Source organism: Cricetulus griseus, chromosome 4 (genome assembly GCF_003668045.3).
Source record: "Cricetulus griseus strain 17A/GY chromosome 4, alternate assembly CriGri-PICRH-1.0, whole genome shotgun sequence".
Lineage (NCBI taxonomy): Eukaryota > Metazoa > Chordata > Mammalia > Rodentia > Cricetidae > Cricetulus > Cricetulus griseus.
The window spans coordinates 45,603,384-45,625,722 of NC_048597.1; the positions used below are offsets into that span (position 1 = coordinate 45,603,384).

The window sequence follows — 22,339 nt, forward strand, 5'->3', positions numbered from 1 at the left end:
AATTTCTGGGTTACAATTATTGGATGAAATAACAGTATATTAAGGCATGGACACTGTGCCAAAGTTAAAACATTTGGTGCTCCAACAAATGGCATGAGAGAAGTCACACCAGTCTGGCTCTGCTGCAGTTGCTGTCCTGCTGTCTGCATGAGCACTCACAACAGCCAGCTGCCATTTGCCTAGGCTCTGGAAAGCAGGCTTGCGCTTGGAAATTGTGGGAGGGGCTTGAGTTCCCCACCAACACCATGGACAAACAGTGAAAAGTCAGCAGATTTGGTGAGATACCTGGCAAGTCCTTTAAGGAAGAGTTAAATAATTTAGAAAAGAAAAATATTTCCCACATTAAGAATGGAGAATATCATGATGCAGGGTGGTAGTACCCTGCATAGTGATACTATGGATTGTTTGAAAATGGAAAATTTAAATGAATAGATAAATGACTTAAATGGAATTGACCTAATGTTGATTATAATTACTATCATCAGCTTGGTAATTAATACCTTATCTTTTTTTTAAAAAATGGTTTGATAACTGTGCCAAACATGATAATTTGACTGATAAGATACAAGCCTTAGAAAGACTTACTATTGATAACATACAAGCTTTAGAAATACCTACTACTGATTAAGACACAAGCATTAGAAAGACTTACTAATGAAAATAAGAAAAATTTTGCTGATTGGATACAAGTCTTAGAAGGACTTACTATTCATAAGAGATAAGTTTTAGAAATAAGAAAAATCTCAGACACAGGAATTTAGAGCAGAACTATTGCATTATGAAAATGAAAAAAGGAGCAGCCTAAAATTATTAGAAGTCAACCTTGATCCAGTTACCATACAAGAATGACCACCAGATGATAGGTACCCCCAAGGCAATGCAGAACTTGATTGTGATCTTGTAGAAATGTTATATTTGAAGAGATTTAGGGAAGCAATCATTTCATATGATATGCATTAACTTTTGTGAAACAAATGTTTTTTTTCAGATTTTTTTATTTGAATTAGAAACAAGATTGTTTGACATGACAATCCCAGTTCCCTTCTCCCTCCCATCCTCCCCTATCACACTCCCAACTAAAATCCTACCTATCACATATCCTTTCTGCTTCCCCTGGATGGTGAGGCCTTCCATAGGTTGTCATCAGAGTCTATTGTATTCTTTAGAATAGGGTGTAGGCTCACCCCTGTGTGTCTTGGCTCAGGGAGTATTCCTCTATGTGGAATGTGCTCCCAAAGTCCACACCTGTGCTAGGGATAAGTACTGAATAACTACAGGAGGTCCCATAGATTTCCGAGGTTTCCTCACTGAAACCCATGTTCCTGGGGTCTGGATCAGTCCCATGCTGGTATCCAGCTATTAGTCTGGGGAGCAAGAGTTCCCCAATGTTCAGGTCAGCTGTTTCTGTGGGTTTCACCAGCCTGGTCTGGAGCCCTGTGCTCTTCACTTGTCCTTCTCTGCGTCTGGGTTCCAGTTCAGTTCGGTGATTAGTTGTGGGTGTCTGCTTCTACTTCCACCAGCTGCTGGATGAGGGCTATCGGGTGGCATATAAGTCAGTCATCAATCTCATTATCAGGGGAGGGCATTTAAGGTAGCCTCTCCTCTGTTGCTTAGATTGTTAGCTGGTGTCATCTTTGTAGATCTCCAGACATTTCCCTAGTGCCTGATTTCTCTGTAAACCTAAAATGTCTCCCTCTATTATGGTATCTCCATTCTTGTTATCTTCTTTCTTCCCCTGACTCAACCTTGTGAAACAATTGTTAACCATCAAAACTGACAAAGATTAAATTCAAACAGGGGACACCTCTTGATTAAGAGAGGCAATAGTTTATCAAACAGGTTTCATTCAACTCAAACTAACTTCTAAGATTAACAAAATCCTTCATTTGATCAAGTAAGAAAGTAATTAATAATAATAGTAATGATAATAAATAAAATAATTTTATTATGAAAAGATAACACTTTTTCTGTTGCCAAAAAAATACTTTGTCTTAACAAAAGTATAACCTGACAAAAAAGGAACTCCTTGAAATTAAGATTGGGGAAGGGTTTTGTTTTTGTCTTTTCAAGAGAATAAAAGCATCCAACAAAGGAATCTGAAGTCCATTGGACACATGAGACATCTGAAGAAGCAGGAAGAATCATCCAGACAAAAATGTCCCAAGAAAAAAGAGTAAAATTTTTAAAAAAGAGCAAAATTAGCGTATTGGCATAAGGCATTTCTAACAGGTTAAAATTTCATAAATCTTCCCAAATATTTGCTTCTGCTGCTCTCTATAAACATAAAAGGCAAATGGGCTGCTTATGGTCCCAATTCAATTAAAAATCAAAGCTGGTTTTGGAGTTGGAGCATGGCTCTCTCCTTCTCTACACACTAGCATGACTGTTAAAGGAGATTGCAAAATCTCCTTATGTCAAAATCTGTCTTATGTCAGAAGAGCCACCTGAGATGAGACAGAAGAAAACCAAAATTAAGGGACCATTCTATTGTTACTAAGGTGTATAAATTACCTCTAAATTTACAAGACTACTATACATATAGTAATTTTATATAACATATAACACTATTAAATATGTATAATATATTTAACATTTATTACATTTACATGTATTTTGTAATATAACATATATAAATAGTATATATTTAAAGTAATAAGTAATCTATATTTAAACTTTCTCTTGTGATAGTAATGGTCATATAGAGTACTAATTCTAGACATCGGCTTCATCTTGCATTGTGTACATGATTTCAGGCTGAGTCTGAATCAGGTAACTTAAGAATTAAGTTTGTGTAGCCCAGATAGATTGCTCTCCTTTAACTTCTCTGAGATATGCTGATATGATATTCAAAGATTTAACAAAGAAAGAATTAAAGACCAGCTTTTCCTCATAAATGCAGATGCAAAAATACTCATGAACTGAATCCAAGAATACATCAATTGGTCATCTACCATGATGGAGTAGGCTTCTCTCAGAAGTGCAGGGATTTTTAACATATGAAAATCAGTCAATGTAATCAACCATATAAACAAACTGAAAGAAAAAAAAACTACATGATTATTTCATTAGATGCTGAAAAAGCCCTGGACAAAATCCAACACCCCTTCATTCTAAAATTCTTAGAGAGATAAGGGATACAAGGGACATACCTAAAAACAATAAAGGCTGTTTATATCAAGCCTATGCCAAAATCAAATTAAATGGATACAAACTCAAAATAATTCCACTGAAATAAGGAACAAAACAAGGGTCTCCATACTCTGCATACCTATTCAATATAGTACTTGAATTCTTAGCTAGAAAAATAAGACAACTGAAGGAGAACAAGGGGATACAAATAGGAAGGGAAGTAGTCAAAGTATTTTTATTTACAGATGTTGTGATTGTATATAAGTGAATCTAAAAACTCCACCAGGAAACTCCTGTAACTGATAAACACTTTCTGCAAAGTATCTGGATAAAAGACTAACTTAAAAACAATCAATAGCCCTCCTGTATACAAATGATAAATTGACTGAGAAAGAAGTCGTCGGGGGTGGTGGTAAAAATACCATTCACAATAACCTCAAATGATACAAAATATCTTGGGGTTGTAGGGAGAAACCCTGATTAGAGGTACCACTGACCACACTCACTTGGGCCTTGTCACAGGTTCCGCTGACCACACCGGCTTCTGACACCAGATATAGATGATTACAAAGTGGAGTCAGAAATAGTTTGATAACCAATAGTTTATTGGGAAAAAGTACTCTCACAAGGGAGCGGGTGACCAGGTTTGCACCTGAGCAGGACGGACCCAGAAATGCTTCCTAGTCAGCTCAGCCAGGCAAAAGAGAGAGAGCTGAGTGCGTGTGTCCCTCCTTCATAACCCTTGTTACGTAACTCTGACCAGGCCTAAGCAGGCTTGGTCAGCAGTACCTCTAATCAGGGCTTTGCCCTACATGAGGTAATTCTAACAATTCTAAGGCAAGTGAAAGCCTTGTATAACCAAAACTTCAAGTCTTTGAAGAAAGAAATCAAAGAAGATACCAGAAGATGGAAGATATTCCATGCTCATGGATTGATAGCATTAACCATGCTAAAAATGCTCACCCTATCAAAAACAATCTACAGATTCAATACAATTCCCATCAGAGTCCCAATATAATTCTTTACACACCTTAAAAGAACAGTAGTCAATTTCATATGGAAAAACAAAAAAAAGTAGGATAGCTAAAACAATCCTGTACAATAAGAGAACTTCCCAAAATATCACCATCTCTGATTTCAAGCTATAGTAATGAAAACCGGAAGGTTTATCAATAGAATCCAACTGAAGACCCAGATATAAATCTATACTCCTGGGGGTTATAATTTAAGAAAATCAGCTTGTGAGAGAAAGATGCCATGAGACAGGGTTCAAGCAGAGGGTTTTTATCTTTAATTAGGAAAAGGGATCATTAAAAGAGGGAAGGGGAAAGGGGAGGGGGAGGACTGGTCTCCAGAAAAAGGAGCAGCAGGAAATAGGAGAGAGGAAAGCTGGGGACAGAGAGGGAGAAGAAAGAGCAGAACAGAGAGAAGGAGAGAAAGAGAGAGAGAGGGATGGGAGGTAGGCAGGGCCCTCTTAAAACGGAGCATGCACAGGTGGTGCACTTAGTGGCTGCAGGTGAGGCCGTGTCCTGTCAGAACCCCAAGGACAGGCCAGTACAGATGCCTAAATACTAAGACTAGGGACACCTGATTTTTGCTAAAGAAACCAGAAATACACACTGGAATAAAAAAGAAAGCATCTTCAACAAACGGTGCTGGTCTAACTGGATGTCAGCATGTAGAATTATGCACATAGTTCAACCTCTATGACCCTGCACAAAACTCAAGTCCAAGTGTATTAAAGACCTCAACATAAAACTAGATACACTGAACCTAACAGAAGACAAAGTTGGGATAGCTTTGAATGCGCTGTCGCAAGAGACATCTTCCTAAACAGAACACTGATAGCACAAGCCCTGAGATCAACAATCAATAAATGGGACCTCATGAAACTGAAAAGCTTTGGTAAGGCAAAGAACACTATCAATAGGATAAAATAGCAACCTACAGAATGCAAAAGGATTTTTACAAACTCCACATCTGACAGAGGGCTAATATGCAAAATATATAAGGAATAAAAAAAACTAGATATCAACAAATCAAATAATCCAATTTTTAAAATGGGATACAGATCTAAACAGAATTCTCAAGAATCCCCTGAGAGAATCCTCTAAGAGGAATCTCAAATGGCTGAAAAAGACTTAAAGAAATGTTAAGCATCCTTAGTCTCAGGAGAAATACAAATCAAAAGTACTTTGAGATTCCATCGAATGGCTAGGATCAACAGCACAAGTGACAGCTCGTGCTGGCAAGTATATGGAATAAGGGTAGCACTCACTCATTGCTGATGGTAGTGTAAACTTTTGTAGCCACAATGGAAATCAATATGCCAGTTCCTCAGAAAATTGGGAATCGACCTACCTCCAGACCCAGCCATACCTCTCCTAGGCGTATACCCAAAGGACACCCTACTATTCCACAAGGAAACTTGCTCAGCTCTGTTCATAAAAGCATTATTGATAAAATAACAGAAACTGGAAACAACCGAGATCTCTCTCAAGTAACAAATGGATAAAGAAAATGTTGTATATTTACACAATAGAGTATTCCTCAGCTGTTTAAAAAATAACACCATGAAATTTGCAGGTAAATGGACAGAAATAGAAAAAATCAACGTGTGAAATGACCCAGACCCAGAGAGACAAATATGATATGCACTCACTTTAAGCGAATATTAGGTGTTAATTAAAAGACAATCACGCTACAATCCATAGACCCAGAGAGGCTAAGTAACAAGGAGGGCCCAAAGGGGGGGGAACTCATAGACATCCATGGGAAGGGGAAGTAGAATAGATTTTATGGAAGGACTGGGGGAGAGTGAGGGCAGGAACAGGAGGATTCGTGTGAAACGGATGGAAGGGGAGAGTACTGGGAGAGATGACTGGAATTGGTGGAAATGGGGAACTATGTAGAAAACCTAGTACAGTGGACACTTCCTAGAATCTACAGAAGTGACCCTAGTAAAGTCTAGTAATGGGAGATACAGAGCTTGAACTGGCCATCTTCTATAGCCAGGCAAGGTTTCCAGCTGTGTGGCTGTTTGAGAAAAGGGAAAAAATATTGAAAAGGAAAAACATGTAAAAACAGATTCTGATCAATTTCCCTTCTTCATATCCTTACCTACCCAAATCCACACACTTTCCTGCTCTCTCTCCTTAGAAAATAAACAGCAGACATCTAAAAACTAGTAGTAGTAATATAATAACAATAAATAAAAACAAGACAGAATTGGAGGAAACAAACAAATGAACAGGAAAAGAGAGAGAGCATGCCAACAAAAAAGCACAAGAAACATAGAGACACACAAATTCTCACACAAAGAAATCCCATAAAAGCACAAAACCAGAAACCATAATATGTAAGCAAAGACCTATAAAGTTAAAAATAAATATTCCCAGACAAAACATTATCACACACACACGCACACGCACACGCACACGCACACGCACACGCACACGCACACGCACACGCACACGCACACGCACACGCACATGCACACACACAATACTATTAAGTTAATTTTGTGTTGGTCATCTACTGCTGGGCGCGAGGCCTACCCTTAAGTGTGGTTTATATACCCAGTGAGACTCCGTTGGAAAAAAACAAGTTTTCCTTTGTGCACGCTTGTCAATTTGAGACAGTTTTCAGGTTAGGGACAGGGCTCTGTCCACTTCCTCTCTCAGCATTGGGACCCCATCTGGGTTAGACCTTTACAGGCTGTGTTCATGTTGCCAGGGTCTCTGAGAATCCATGTATCAGTCCTTCCGTGTCTAGGTCTTGTTTCCTTGCTGTCTTCCCTTCCCGCTGACTCTTGAAATCTTTCTGCCTCCTCTTGAGCAGAGTTGCCTGAGCCTTGGCAGAAGGGATTTGATGGAGACATCCTGGTTAGTACTGTTACTTCTTCCTGTGGTAACATGCAGAATACCTTCCACTCTTATGATCACTAATCAGCAGGGGTGAAGGTTCTAGGTCGGCACCAGCTTGATTTCTCCATGTTCAATGAGTTATATAAATGTGGTCTTCAGCAGAGAGCCTTCCCATAAGTTTGTGGAGCTGAACCAATAGCCTTCTCAATACAGCCACCTGATTTCTAGCAAAAATATCAGAAATATACATTGGAGGAAGATAACCTTATCAAAAATAGTGCTGTGAAACTGGATATCCATATATAGATGGATAAAAGCAGATTCCTACCTCTCGTGTCACATAAGAATCAACTTCAAATGGAGCAAAGACAATACAGCCCTGAAACTGTGACATTGTTAGAGAGAAAAGTAGAAGAAACATTCAAGATATAACAATAGACAAAGATTTTAGTCACTCAGGAAATAAGGCCAGCAATTGACAAGAGAGATTTTTATTAAATTAAGAAATTTCAGTACAGCAAGGGGAATAATTGAGTGAAAAGGCAGCCTACAGAATGGGAGAGACATCTTTGCTAACTATATATCCAATGGAGGACTAACACAGAGAAGATAAAAAAAAGATTAATAAATGTAACAAAAGCGTCAAATGACCCAATTAACAAGTGAGTTAATGAAATGAATAGACAATTCTCACAAAAGGAGTGCAAGTAAATAATAAACATATAAAAGTATTCAATATTATTAGCTGTCACAGAAATGAAAATTAAAAATATATTGAGATTAAATATTACTCCAATCAGAAAACAATTACAGGCTGGAGGTAGGAGAGGGAGTGGGAAATATTGTAATAATATTTTAATTAAATAAAATAGAAAATTTATTTTAACAATAAAGAAAAGGAAAACAACCACACACATGCAAATAAGGATATAGAGAAAGGGTAGCCCTTATACATTGCTGCTAAGAATCTATATTAGCTTCCATCTTAATTGCCAAAATTTGGAAAGCAACAACAGATTCCTTAGTAAATAAATACGTAAATATATTATATCACATTTGAAAATGGCAATATCACTTGGTATTTGAAAGAAATAGGTTACTAGAACTGAGGGCTTGGGTAGAGTGCTTGTTTAGCATACGCAAAGCCCTGAGTTCAATTCCCTAGCCCTGCACAGAACTGGACATGGTAACTTGTACATGTAATTCTAGCAATTGGGAGTTAGAAGTCCAAGGATTAGAAGTTCACAAAACTATTAGCTAATCAAATTCATGAACTTATAAAAGGGTCATAAAACATGACCAGTGGGATTTATCTCAGGGATGCAACATTCAGAGAGCCATCACACCAACAGGCTAAGGAGAAAAGTCATGTGATCATTATCAGTAGATACCAAAGAAGCATTTGATACAATCTAACACTCACCCATGAAGAACTCTCAATGAACTATTCAATCACGTTAAAAACCAGATTTGAAAACTAGAAAGCTTATTTGAACAAACACTTCACAAGAATAATGGTAGTAAATGGCTAGTAGACACAAGGAAATGAGTAGTAATAGAAAGTAATGCCAATCGAAAACACAGAAAAATAATCACTATTTACCTAGAAGCATGACCAAAATTAAAATGACTGGTGATATGTGCATGCATATGGAGTGTTGATAGTGTTGACATTCATTGACCTGTGTAGATCTGTGTCTGTGGGACCTGGGATTTGAAGACCTTAAAGGATAGAGTTGACTACAGTCTAATGCTGTAGACAACTGGACTTCAGTTTAAATATACTTTCACGTATTTATTTCATGTAACTAAGAAAACAATGATACAAAAAAAAGTTGTTTGAATTCAGAAAAACATGCAAATAATTGCCAGTAAGCACATAATTAACATTGACAAAGCAGCCCTTTTCAAGAAATTTCTCACAACAGACCAATTTAAACACAATGTGCCTGGCACGTAGATTGTATCTGCAAAAGCATAAAAGCAAGGCAGGAGACCATATCCAGAGTCAAAGTCCACTGAGGACAGCACTCAGCAATCTTGACACCAAACTGGATTCTATAGTTAGAATCTGACATCCAACAAGGTACTGTTCACCATGGGTCATTCTTTTAACCATGTTCGACAGGTAGTTACAGGCATTACTGTTAATAACTGTAAAACACCATAGAACTACACCACAAACTTCTGGGGGCAAAATATTAACTTCACACAACATGGGAGAGGTGCAGGAAGGAGAAGGGAAGAGAGAAACTAGAGTCTACATTAATAACAGAAAAATTATTCAAAAGCAAAAAATGCTACTAGTCATTTTAAAATTTGTGCAATGTTAATTGTCATGATTAAGTACATATCATAATAATGAAGCTTCAACCACATAAAGCAAAACTTAACTAAATTGAAGAGACATGTAGATAGTTTCACAAACATAGACAGAGGTTTTGACAGCTCTTCCTCAGAAATGGATGGAACAATCAGAATTTTAAGAAGTAGTATAGACATAGAATAATATATCAATAACAGTATCAATTTTAGTGACTAAGGAGACATTAATAAAACAATTTCAATGTACATCATATGTATTTTTCGAATGACCCAGGTACTTTCATCAAAGTTGATTGTGTACTGGATCACAATACAGATCTCTACCTTTAAGAATGTCAGGGGTCAACAAGATGGCTCAGAAGGTAAAGGTATGTGCATCCACACCTGAAGACCTGAGTTTAATCCCTGGAATCCATGCCTACAGTTGTCCTGTGATCTGCACACAAATGCTATGTCATGGGTACACACACACACACCACACACACACACACACACACACACACACACACACACACCACACTAAATACATACATATATATTTTTAATAATTTGAAGATGGTTAAATTAACTTCATATAAAGGTCTCTCATGCTTTCGTAATTGTTGACAATGGATTATTAATGTGGTAATTTATGTCAGACTTGCATCTTATACATTTTGAAATAGAAGAAAATATACTGGTATTTTTGTATTGAAAGAAAAGTCAATTTGCTTTCACATTGATCAGCCTGCTTAGGAACTGTGCTCCTGGTGAAGCAGAGCTAAGACTAGAGTTCTAACACTCAGCTAGCACACTGGCCTGTCCAATCTTTGTGATGATTATTTCACAGACTCCATTCCTTACTCCTTATGTTGCCCCCTCTTTCTATTGGTAAATTCCAATAGCTTTACTTCAAATGCTTTATACTTCAAATGCTTTAAGACAGACACCATAGGACCCTAAGAGAGACATACATGGACACCCCCAGAAGGGGAAAGGGAGAGGATCTCCTAAGTAAATTGTCAGTACAGGGGTGGGAAGACAGGAGGGGAGAAGAGGAGGGGAGAGGAGAACATAAGGGATCAGGAAGATCTAGTTGGGGGAAGAACAGAGAAAGAGAGCAAGGAATGAGAGACCTACATAGGGGGAGCCATCCACAAGGATGACCCCAACTAAGAATCTAAGCAATAGTGAAGAGGCTACCTATAATGAGATTGATGAATACCTTAAATGACTACCATCATAGAACCTTCATCAGTAGCTGATGGAAGCAGAAGCAGAGATTCACAGCTAAGCACTGAGCCAAACTCCTGGAATCCAGTTGTAGAGAGGGAGGAATGATGAGCAAAGGGATCAAGACCATGCTGGGGAAACCCACAAAAACAGCTGAACTGAACCAGGTGAAGCTCATGGACCCCAGACTGATAGCTGGGGTACCTGCCTAGGACTGAACCAGGCCCCCGAATGTGGGTATCCGTAGGGGGGCATGGGCAGTTATGAGGCTGCTGACAGTGGAACCTGTATCTATTCCTAGTGTATGAACAGCTTTTTGGAGACCATTCCCTATGGAGGGATAGTCTCTCAGCCTAGATACAGTGGGGAGGGCCTCGATCCTGACTCAGATGATGTAACAGACTTTGATGATCCCCCATGGGAGGACTCGCCCTCTTTGAGGAGTGAATGGGGGTGGAACGGAGAGATGGTGGGAGAATGGGAGGATGGGGGATAGAGAAAACAGAGATTTGCATGTAAAATAAAATTGTTTTTAATTTAAATTAAAAAATGAAAAAAGACAGGCTCCATAATCTATGACAACAATCCATAAGCTGACCTGCACCCAGGCCACCTTGTCCCTCTTTCCCTTATTATACTGGAGAACTGTCCCTTCCTAGCTATGTTTAGTGCCTCCACTTTACTCTGGGTCCCGCTGATTCCCTTCTTAAAGGTTCTGATCTGTTTCTATTTGTTTGCTTTTTTCTGATATGTTTCAGCCTTAAAGATGGGACAAGCAAGAAGTGTAGCAAAACATTTCTTTTTAGGCAGTCACTAATCTTCAAATTCATGATAATGACTAATAGAATAATCTATTCCATGGAATACTTATAGCAAATCTGCTTATTGAAGATAATCAGCCTTATGGCTTTTTTGAGCCCATTCTCTATGGTGGGATGCCTTCCTTGCTCAGCCTTGATGCAGGGAGGAGGAGTTTGGTCCTGCCTCAATGTACCAGGCTTTGTGACTCTCCATGGGAGGCCTGCTCCCTTCTGAGGAGTGGATGGTGGAGCAGAGTAGAAAGGAGGTGCAGGGAGGGAACATGAGGAAAGGAGAGAGGGGAAACTGTTATGTAAAATAAGCATTTAAAAAAAAAGAACAATCAGCTTTAAAATAACCTATAGAGTGTTAAAGTGACCTTGTTAGCCTGCAACAAAGGTGTATGCCTGTAATTCCAAGAGTAAGGAGGCTGAGACAGGAGGATTATTATAGTCTAAAGTCAGCCAGAAAGATAATTCCATTTCCTAAAAATCTCAGAATGTCACTCACCAGTCCCATCTGTCACCAAAATCATGATGGAGATCAGTATCCCCAAAGCCAAAGTCCTGCCCAGAGCATTCATCTGGAGGGATTTCTAGTTAAACACAAATCACCATAACCCTGGACGGACTCAGTGAATCTCTTCCTCGAGGTCAACTTTCTTTGTGCTCAGTTCACCAGATTTAAGGGTGACTTTTCTTCCTCATTTTGCTTCTCTTTCTTCATCTCCATTTTATATGCTGTTGGATGATTATGCCTGCATAGGAAATAGGTGCGGTGATGTTTGCTGAGTGATAAAGAAAAAAGCCAAAGCTTAACTCATTCATTTTCTCACGATATTAAGACATTAAGACACATTTTATGGCAATTCTCTTTTTAATGCAGTTTTAAAGAATAAGTCATATACTGGAAAATGATTGAATACTATGTGTACAGCTGATGAATCTGTGCATCTGTATGAACTTGGACAAGCATTGGCAAAATTTTCAAACCAAGGTGCTAATATTTTGTTACTCAAAGTTCCTGACATACTTTTCCTTTGTTCTCCTTCTCAAGAGGCAAACCGGGCCCTATCACCTCTCACAGTTTGCCTATTGTGCCAGTTACTGAGCTCCACATAAACAAAATGCATTAGTGTGTTCATCCCTGCATACTGGTTTGGACTTACCAAAGAATATATCATAATTCATTCATCAGTTTCTCTGTGAATTTGATTTGCTTTCTTTGATGACTAATATATAAAGCTTCTATGAGAATTCTTGCACATACTTTTTGGTCTCTATGGCACCTATTCTCTTGGATATATACATACAAATAAAAGCGATGGATCATACAGTAGTGTGACTTTAAACTTCCTGTTAGTGGGTTACTGCCTGCCTGTCCCTCCTTTTTTATCTTAAAATTATGTACCAAAACCTGAGAATGTGGTCTTATTTTCAAATAAAGTCATTTCATCTGTAACTAGTTAAAATGAAACTATACAGGGTTGGGATAGGTTGAGTGTGGCTGGCATCCTTATGAAAGAAGAATGGGCATATACATGCATATACGGAAACGTTCCTGTCAAGACAAAACAAAGACAGAGATGTGTGTCTTCTACAAGTCAAGAAACAAGGATCAGCAGGCCCCCAGAAGCTAGGAAACAGGCAAGGACAAGATCCTTCCTTCCTGAATTAGAAAATTTAGAGTCCTGTGATGACAAACCACAGCACAACGACACTCAGAGAGCCAAAAGGCTTTTACTTACTTACTTACTTACTTACTTACTTACTTACTTACTTACTTACTTACTTACTTATTTACTTACTTACAGCCCCAAGAAAGAGAAAGCTGCTGTGTAGCATCACAGAGGACTTGTGCCCAACAACAGGAGAACAGCAAGCTGGATCAGTAGCTCATGTGTGAAAAGCCAGGGGTAAGGCCAGGGAGTAGGGCTGAGGTTGTTGACTTTGAATAACCTCACAAGACCTGAGCATGGTTATCTGTAGGACAGTATTTTCCCCTTTTATTAAAAATAGATTCTTTTCTCATGCAGTATATCCTTATTTCAGTTTCTCTTCCCGCTACTCCTCCCAGTTCCTCCCCACCTCCACTCCCATCCAAATCCACTCCGTTTCTGCCTCTCATTAGAAAAAAAAAAAAAGACTTCTAAGGTAGAACCACAAAACATAACAAAATAAAATATAAGATTAACAAAAACCATCACACTAAGGCTGAACAAGGAAATCAACATAGGGAGAAAAGTCTAAGAGAAGGCACAAGAATCAGAGACCTACGTGTTCACATTCTCAGGATTCCCATAAAAATATTGAACTAAAAGCTATAACATGTTCACAGAAGACCCGGTGCAGAGCCTGGTAGCCTTATGATTGCTGCCGCAGTCATTGTAAGGTCATATGAGCTTTGCTTAGCTGATTTAGAAGGCTTTTTTATCCTGGTGTTTTCCATTCCCTCTGGCTCTTACACTCTTTCCATCTTTTCTTCAGCAGGGTTCCCAGAGCACTGAGGGGAGGGGTTTGATAGAGCCATTCCATGTAGAGATGTGTGTTCCAATTTCTCTCTGGGTCTCAGTCTCTGTCTCTCTGTCTCTGTCTCTGTCTCTCTCTCTCTCTCTCTCTCTCTCTCTCTCTCTCTCTCTCTCTCTCTCTCTCTGTGTCTGTGTGTGTGTGTGTGTGTGTGTGTGTGTGTGTGTGTGTGTGTAATGTCTGGCTGTGGGTTTCTGTATTTTTTTCCCATCTGCTGTAGGAGGAAGCTTCTCTGATGATGGCTTTATAAAGCACTAATCCCTGAGTATAGAAGAGTATCATTAGAAGTCATTTTATTGTTACTTTGGTTTTTTCAGACCAGCAGTATTCAGACCCTAGGTATCTCGGCTAGCTAGTTTCTGGTCTTGGTCACCTAAGCAGTGTTAGGTATTGGCTCTACCTCATGGAATGGCCTTTTATCAAATCAAACAGTGGTTGGTTACTTCCACATCCTTTACTTTATGCCTTCATTGCCCAAGCATATTTTGCAGGCAGAACAGATTGTAGATCAAAGGTTTTGTGGTGACTGGATTGGTGCTTAACTTTCTCTTTTGGTAGCCTGCAGAATACCAGACACTAGAATGTATGGGTGAAAGTTCTATGTAGGCACAAGGTCAACCTCTCCATGTTCAATGAGTTACATAAGTGTTTTCTTCAGCAATGGGGCCTTACTGTCAGTTTGTGGAGAGCAGCCTATTGTCTTGGCAACAGCCCAGGTTGTCTGGGGATTTTCACGGGCCCCTTTGGTCAACAACTCAATTGATTGTAACCCAATCCCAGTACTGGAAGCTTCATTTGATGACAAGAGATGGCCAGTTGGGACTCTGTCTCCCTCATTGTTTGAAGACTTCATTAGGATTATCTTCATATATTTTTAAGAAGTTTCCACCATACTAGTTTTCCATACTATCCCCCAAATGCCCCTCCATTCTAGCTATCTTTCCCTGAATTCCATGTCCCCTCCCAGTCCCCTCCTGATCCTGCTGTTCCCATTACCTCCTGCCCCCCAGTCCACCCATAAAATCTATTCAACTTCCCTCTCCCAAGGAGATCCATGACCCCCCTAGTCCTTTCCTATATACCTAACCTCGCTTGGTCCACAGGTTATAGCTTAGTTAACATGTATTTAACAGCTAATATCCACATTGAAAGAGGTAAACTAAAACTCAAAGGCTTCACTTTTAATAAATCTCACTGGGGAGAAATTGTGTGAATGTGGCAAAGCCTTAAGTTCCCATTCAACTCTTATTATTCATATTAGAGAGAAACTATATAAATGTAAAGGTTGTGGAAAAGCCTTCAAAACAAAACCAGACCCCTAGCCTCTAGTTCTTGTAGTGTGAACAAAACTTTAAGACGTCTTTGCTCTTAGACTTAGTAAGTGCCTGGATAGCATGTTTAGCAACAAACCACTTCCAAGTAACAGACAAAGCCGTAGACACCACAGAATGCTCCCTCCCAGCACCAACCAATGAGAACAGGCTACCTGCAAATAACAGAAAAAGCCATAGAAACCACCAATGCTCCCATCTGTAGCCAACCAATCAAAAATACTAACAAACCAGTTGCCCTGACTCTGGGAAATTTCCCTAATTGTTCCCCAAATGTCAACCAATCAGGATCCGACCCATACCTACTGATGTAATTCTGCGATTTTTTTATTTTATTATTTTTTTAATTAGTAACAAGATTTTTCTTCACATGTCAATCCCATCTCCCTCTCCCTCCCCTCCTCCTCCACCAACACCCCAAGCCCCCACCCCATCCCCCCTCTGCTCCCCAGGGAGGGTGTGACCCTCCATGGGGGATCTCCAAAGTCTATCATATCATCCCAGGCAGGGCCTAGGCTGTCTCCCAGTGGAAAGTCCAAGAATTCAGTAGTTGTTCAGCCCATGAGGCTGGATGTCTCAACTGGTCTTCAGTATATGACAGAATCCATATAGGTAGGCTCTAACATCAGTGAAGGAATGCTTCAGTAGCAGGATAGATAAACTTGCCAGTGAGAATGAGGGCAAGCAAAAAAAAAGAAAAAAAAAAAGCTTCTTTTTTTCATCCCACCTCAAATGATCAGTTAAAAAAACAAATCCCACATAGGAGTGCCCAGCTACTTGGGGATTTAAGCTACATAATTCTGGATGTAGTCAACTTGTCAATCAAGAATACCTGTCACATTGATGGAAACCACAGCAAGAATTGGGGGTGAGTCAGAGGGATGTTGGGAGGGACATGGAGGCAGGAGCTGATGCAGAGCTCATGGAGGACTGTTGCTTACTGGCTTACTCGATCAATGGACTGTTATGTGAGATACATAAGCCAAATAAACCCTTTCCTCCCTCAAGTTGCCTTTGGCCATGCTGTTTTCATCACAGTAATAGCAATCCTAAGACACAATGTCAGAGCCACAGAAGCAAGACCCACATCAACCTGAGTTGGCATCCACTTAATAATGATAGTGTTGTCCCACCTTGCAAATGACATTGCTCCAGCCTAAGACCTGGACCCTGGATATAACCTTTCCTCTCTGAATGGCCTCACATAGGACATAGACCATTTGTCCAGCAATATCTCTTCTATGGACAGACACAAGCTACTTTTGTCCATTTGATACCAGATAACAGGATAGCAGAGACTAAGTAACATAAAAAAAAATAAATGTATTTGTCTCATAGTTCTAAATGCTAGAAAGCCTAGGACTGAGGGGTTTGCCCTATGTGGGGAGCTTTATTGCTGCATTACCCTATGGTAGACAGAAAATCACAGAGAAGAGAGAGAACCTATAAACAGATAGAGATAGAGATAGAGATAGATAGAGATAAATATAGATAGAGATGAGAGAGATTCATTCCATAAGTTCTGTGATTCTGCAGAACCTTGACTAATATAGTATGGATACAATTTACATAAATATATATTTTTCATTCTTGCATTGGCAACCTATTTGCATCTTTTGTTCTAAAGTTACTCTCTTATAGATGGCATATAATTGGATCATGTTAGGTGCCCTCCCATTCTGCTAACCTCTGACATTTAACTGAAAAGTTTAATCGGTAACATAATTTTAGGAAAGAACTAACTCTTGCTCCCTTTTCATTTATTTTCTTTCTGTCTTATACATCAGTTTTTCTCAACTCTTTCATAATTCTTTTTTATTTGATTTTTTTCTAGTGTTATTTTCTTTCTCATATCCCTTTTGAGGTTTTGGTTATGATAACTGTAGTTAAATTTATAGGGCTAGAGAGATGGTTCTTCATCTACGAACACTGGCTGCTCTTGCAGAGGACCTAGTTTCAGTTCCCAGCACCCACACAGCAGATCAGAACCATCTGTAACTCCGATTACAGGGAATCTGATGCCCTTTCCTGGCCTCGGTGGACACCAGGCCTAAACTCACACTGGATGAGTCATCACACTTGCAGACTGTGCCCAAGAGGGGGTCAGGACACCAGACACATAATAGGAATTCCTTTAAAATAACTGGGTAATACTTTTCCCGCCCTGCGGTTTTTCATTTTAAGAGGGCTTTGCTGTTAAATAAAGAAAGAAATAAATGAGATCTTGCTTGACTTGACTCCCTGCTATGTCTCATTGTCTCTGGGTTTGAGGGAGGCTGCAGAACCAGTGAACACTGCACTCTACCCTCTCTGACCTCAGAGACCCCAACACAGATTCCAAGAATCCCTCTGTCTTTTGACAGTTTGGTTACAATGTGCTACAATATGGATGTCTTTGTGCTTATAATATTTGGAGTTCCTTGAAATGATTGAATGTGAAAAGCCCAACCTTTCTCAAGTTGGGGAACTTTTTCATTCCTTCAGATCTTTCTGCCATTTTCTCTCTGACTGCCATTTCTTCTGACTGTTGCTTGAACGTCATGAATCCTTTGATGCTATTCCACAGTATCCAGGGTTCTTTTCTTTTCCTTCAGTTCAAGCCCCCTTCATCATGCTTTCTGCTTCCTTGGCATGTCCAGATCTCCTTTGGAGCTTCTCTAGAGAATATTTTAACTTAGTTATTCTTCTTCAGAGCTCCAGAGTTTCTATTTGATTCTCCTCTCACATTTGATCTTTTATTTGGTTTTGTTTCTCTGTGGCTTTCTTCAGTTCTTTAAACATATTCAAAATGCTTAGTTTTTTTAGTTTGTTTTTTTTTGACACAGGGTTTCTCTGTGTAGCTTTGTAGACCAGCTTGGCCTCGAACTCACAGAGATCTGCCTGACTCTGCCTCCTGAGTGCTGGGATTAAAGGCATTTGCTACCACTACCCGGCTAAAATAAATTGATTTTTTAATCATGAGTTAAGTTATCTGTGCTTCCTTAGAGATATTTCCTATTTCCTCTTTCTGGCTATGATTTCCTGTTTCTTTGCCTTCCTCATTTTTTTAATTGTTAAAGATAAACATTTGCATATTAGGTTATAATACAGCTGCCTGGAATTCAGATTCTTCTTTCTCCCTTAGGATTTCTGTTGCTCGTGGTCAGTACTTTTTGCCCAGTGACTTTTCTACATTAATTTTTAAAGTTTATATTTCTCATTATTTGTGCCTGCTGCCATGTCTATTTAGCTTGCTAATCAGCTACTGATTTGACAATGATTTCCTTAGACAACTACATCTCAAGAAAGCATTTTCAGACTTTGCAGGTGAACAGTGTATCTCTCTTAGGGCGCAAACTCAACACTCACTAGAAAGCTTACATATTTGCCCAGTTCTTCACTTCCTGCTTGCCTGCTTAGTTCCCAGTCTCTTACTTCCCATACTTTTGGTCTCTCTCCTGCTTATCCTAGATTTCTAATCCCTTATCCAGAGAGCTACCTGTAAGTGGCTTTTTACAAATGCTACTCGGGAGGCTGTTTCAGTACCGAGGCAGGCTGAACCATTCACTTCCTTAAGAGAAGTCAAATACACAAACACAATTATTTATATATATTATCCCATAAAGAATTATGTTTCATTACGGCTGTTTTCAAACAAAATTTGTTTTGTTGTTTCCCTCCTTACACTCCTCTTTCTCATCTTTCCTTTACCCTACAACCCCCAGTAGGCTCATTTCCATTCTCCTGTCACATGTGACCCCTTCCCCGTTCTTAGTACTTCCTGTTCCCTTCTCCTAGTCTCATAGTCTCCCACCTCTATGTGCTCACATCCACTTACACACATATAACCATGAAGAGTTAGTTGTTTTTGTCTATGTTACCCCATTTAATACACCACTTCCAAGCACATTTCATTTGTCTTTAGAGTCAAATAGAATCCCATTGTGTACACACCACATTTTTATTACCTTCATTTGTTGGTGTACACCTAGACCCATCCCCTTCTTTGCTATTGCGAATGATGCAGCGGTAGTCATGGATATACAGGTATCTTTTTGTTATGATATTGACTCCTATGGACCTATGCCCAGGAGTGGGATAGCTGGGTCCTATGGCAGCTCTGCTTCTACAGTACTCACACCAGTTCATGCTCTCACCAACAGTGAATAAGGGTTCCTCTTTCGCACATCCACGTCAGCATCTGTGATTTGTTTATTCGATCACGGCCACTCTGACTGGGATGACATGGAGCCTCAAAGTAGTTTGGATTTGCTTTTCTCTGGTAGCTAAAAATGAAAGACACTGCTTCAAAAGAAGGACTTTTGAGCCTGCTTCCAGTTCAGTGGTCACTAGCTAGCCAGGAAGGAAGCAGTAAGCAGGTGAGTTAAGATGCCAACACCCTCTCTTGCTGAAGTCTAGCAGCCCTCCTCTCGTGGTATATACTGAGTCACAGAACTCTGAAAATGTGCAGTGGGGGCCACTTAGTTTTTGCCTTGGTGGAGGGACAAAGCTTCGAGGCTTCTGATACTACCAGTTTTGCTGATGTGACCCAACATATTTGCTCTGAAATGGTTTGGGGCCATTTCTACGCCATAGTTCCTAACAACTGCTGGCATTTTCCAGACCCCTGCAGCCCTGCTGACCTCAGAAGCTAAGCTCTGCCATTTATTTTGAGGGTAGATAAACTATCTTCTACATGGAAAATGTGTTCATTTTCGAGGTGGCAGCCTTTTGCCTCACATGCTTTTGCCGTCTTCTTGAACATGTCAGGTTCTCTGGTCTCTGCCTTCCTTCACAGCCAGCCTGCACCATTGTCCCCCACTGCTCTGGACAGCCCTTTGACCCTTCCTCACCTGCTTTTCTAAAGTGCACATTCAACACTTAGTTACCCACATGGATTTCCTGTTCTGACTGATGTTATCACAAATATTTCCACCACAAAATAAAAGCATTCTGTGTAATGGCATTGATTGCATGAAGAAAAATACCAAGTATATATATAAAAGCAGAAAATTGGTCAGGACCTGGTGACCACTTGAGGCTGTGAGCCTCGGTTCAGCTTAGAATACACTGCCCTTTGTTCATCTCTCATCCAGACCACATGCAAATTTGTTCAACTGCTGCAGGTTCTATGTCTTCCTAACCTCTAACACAAATAATATTTAACCTATTAATGCCTCCAAATGGTTTTGATGACAAGTTAGAATTCAGTTTGTTCCTAAGAGCTTGGCCTATTTTGTTTCTCTCACTCAGAATGGTCATTAGCCATGTTGATCCTCCATTGTGGGGATCTCACTATGTTTCAATAAATAACATCACAAAGAGAAACAGACACTGTGAACCAAAATGAGCACCAATGGGATTTCCTTTATCTTACCTGAAGATCTGTAACAAAGAATACAAAACTAAAATAAATAGATGGATGGATGGATGGATGGATGGATGGATGGATGGATGGATAGATAGATAGATAGATAGATAGATAGATAGATAGATAGATAGATAGATTAAAAATCCATGGCTCAACATTTAAGAGCATTTAGTGAGCTTGATTCCCAGAAGCCATATTACGTGGCTTTCAACAATCTGCAACTCTGGTGCTAAAGGATCTAACAGCCTCTGCTGACTTCTGCAGGTTCTTGCACACACATGGTGCATGCAGGCAAAATACTCATACACATACAATAGTTTCTTATCTTCAGTGATACTAGGTCAGTAGGCACTGTGTAAAGGTGAAAATACAGTCTTACAAATGTACATTGACTTAATTCTTGAGTATGATACATGGTATTATTTTAGTATTTTAGAGAATTCCTTTAGTATCATCCAGTCTGATAAAGTTATCTTTTTCTTTAAAAAAAAAAAAATACAGGACCTAAAGACATGGTTCAGCATTTAGAAACATGCACTGCTCTTGCAGAAGACCTTTGTTCAGTTCGCAGAACCCATGTCAGGAAGATTATAACATCCCATAACAAAGTCTCCTGAGGATCTGAAGCCCTCTTCTGGTTCCCATGAGCAACAGCACTCATGAGCACACACACCCACACAGACACACATGCATACACATAATTAAAATTTTTAAGTAAATCTTAAGAAAACATAGAGGACTGTGCTCCAGACTCATTAAAATACATGTTTTGTGTAGCTGTCTCTCTCTATTTAACATGGTTCTTTTTAATTTGTTGAATAGCTTACATATTATGGTAGGTCAGAAAATTACTACTAAAATGAAGTTCATTAGAAAGGCACAGGGGATAGACAATAATTGTATTTTAGTTTTAAGTTCATAGTTAAAATGAAGTGGCAGGTACAAAGCATTTCTAATACTCTGCCCTTCTCAGGAGCATAGACTCCCCCACCATCAGCATTCCTTACTATTCACGGGAAGACATGTAAGCAGTGGAGCTGGGAGAAGCAGCTCATATATGGCAGCCCAAGCCTCATTCCCGTCTGCACAGACAGACAGCCTATAGTAAAACATCAACCTCTGCTTAATAATACAGCAACAGTTTTTTATTTTTTAATTTAGTTCAAAATATTTTCTAAATGTACTTTATTTTTCTCTTTGATCCAACAGTTATTAAGAATAGTTATTTTTTTCTTTTTTTATTTGATTTACAAACACAATTGAATTACATGACAATTCCAGTTCCCTTCTCCTTCCCCTCCTCCCCTATCACCCCCCAACTAAAACCCTGCCTATCAAATATCCTTTCTTCTAATCTATACCTGACTCAACCTTTCTGCTCCCTCATGACCTCTGCATCCTTCCTCTTCTTCCCTTCTCATTCTCGTAGCTCCCTCTGCCCTCTTCTCATGCTCTCAATTTGCTCAGGGGATCATGACCCTTTCCCTTTCTCCAGGAGACAAAGTTTGTCTCTTTTAGGGGCCTCCTTGTTTACTAGTTTCTCTGGCAGTGTCGATTGTAGGCTGGTAATTCCTTACTCTATGTTTAAAATCCACATGTGAGTGTATACATATCATGTTTGTCTTTTTGCGATTGGGTTACCTCACTCAGAATGGTTTCTTCTAGATCCATCCATTTTCTTGCAAATTTCAAGATTCCATTTTTTTTCCTGCTGAGTAGTATTCCATTGTGTAAATGTACCACAATTTCTCTATCCATTCTTCAGTTGAGGGGCATCTAGGCTGATTCCAGTTTCTGGCTATT

The 22,339-nt window shown here is 39.4% G+C and overlaps 1 protein-coding gene across 1 annotated transcript in view; it reads right to left on the reverse strand.

The window, feature by feature from the left end:
• Positions 1-19,314, reverse strand: part of LOC100772423 (cell surface glycoprotein CD200 receptor 2-like) — a 35,107-nt gene extending 15,793 nt beyond the window's left edge. Inside the window, exon 1 of the mRNA XM_035444117.1 lies at positions 19,134-19,314. Coding sequence (XP_035300008.1) covers positions 19,134-19,314 — 181 coding nt within the window. The remainder of the gene's footprint in view (positions 1-19,133) is intronic.
• Positions 19,315-22,339: the final 3,025 nt, after the last annotated feature.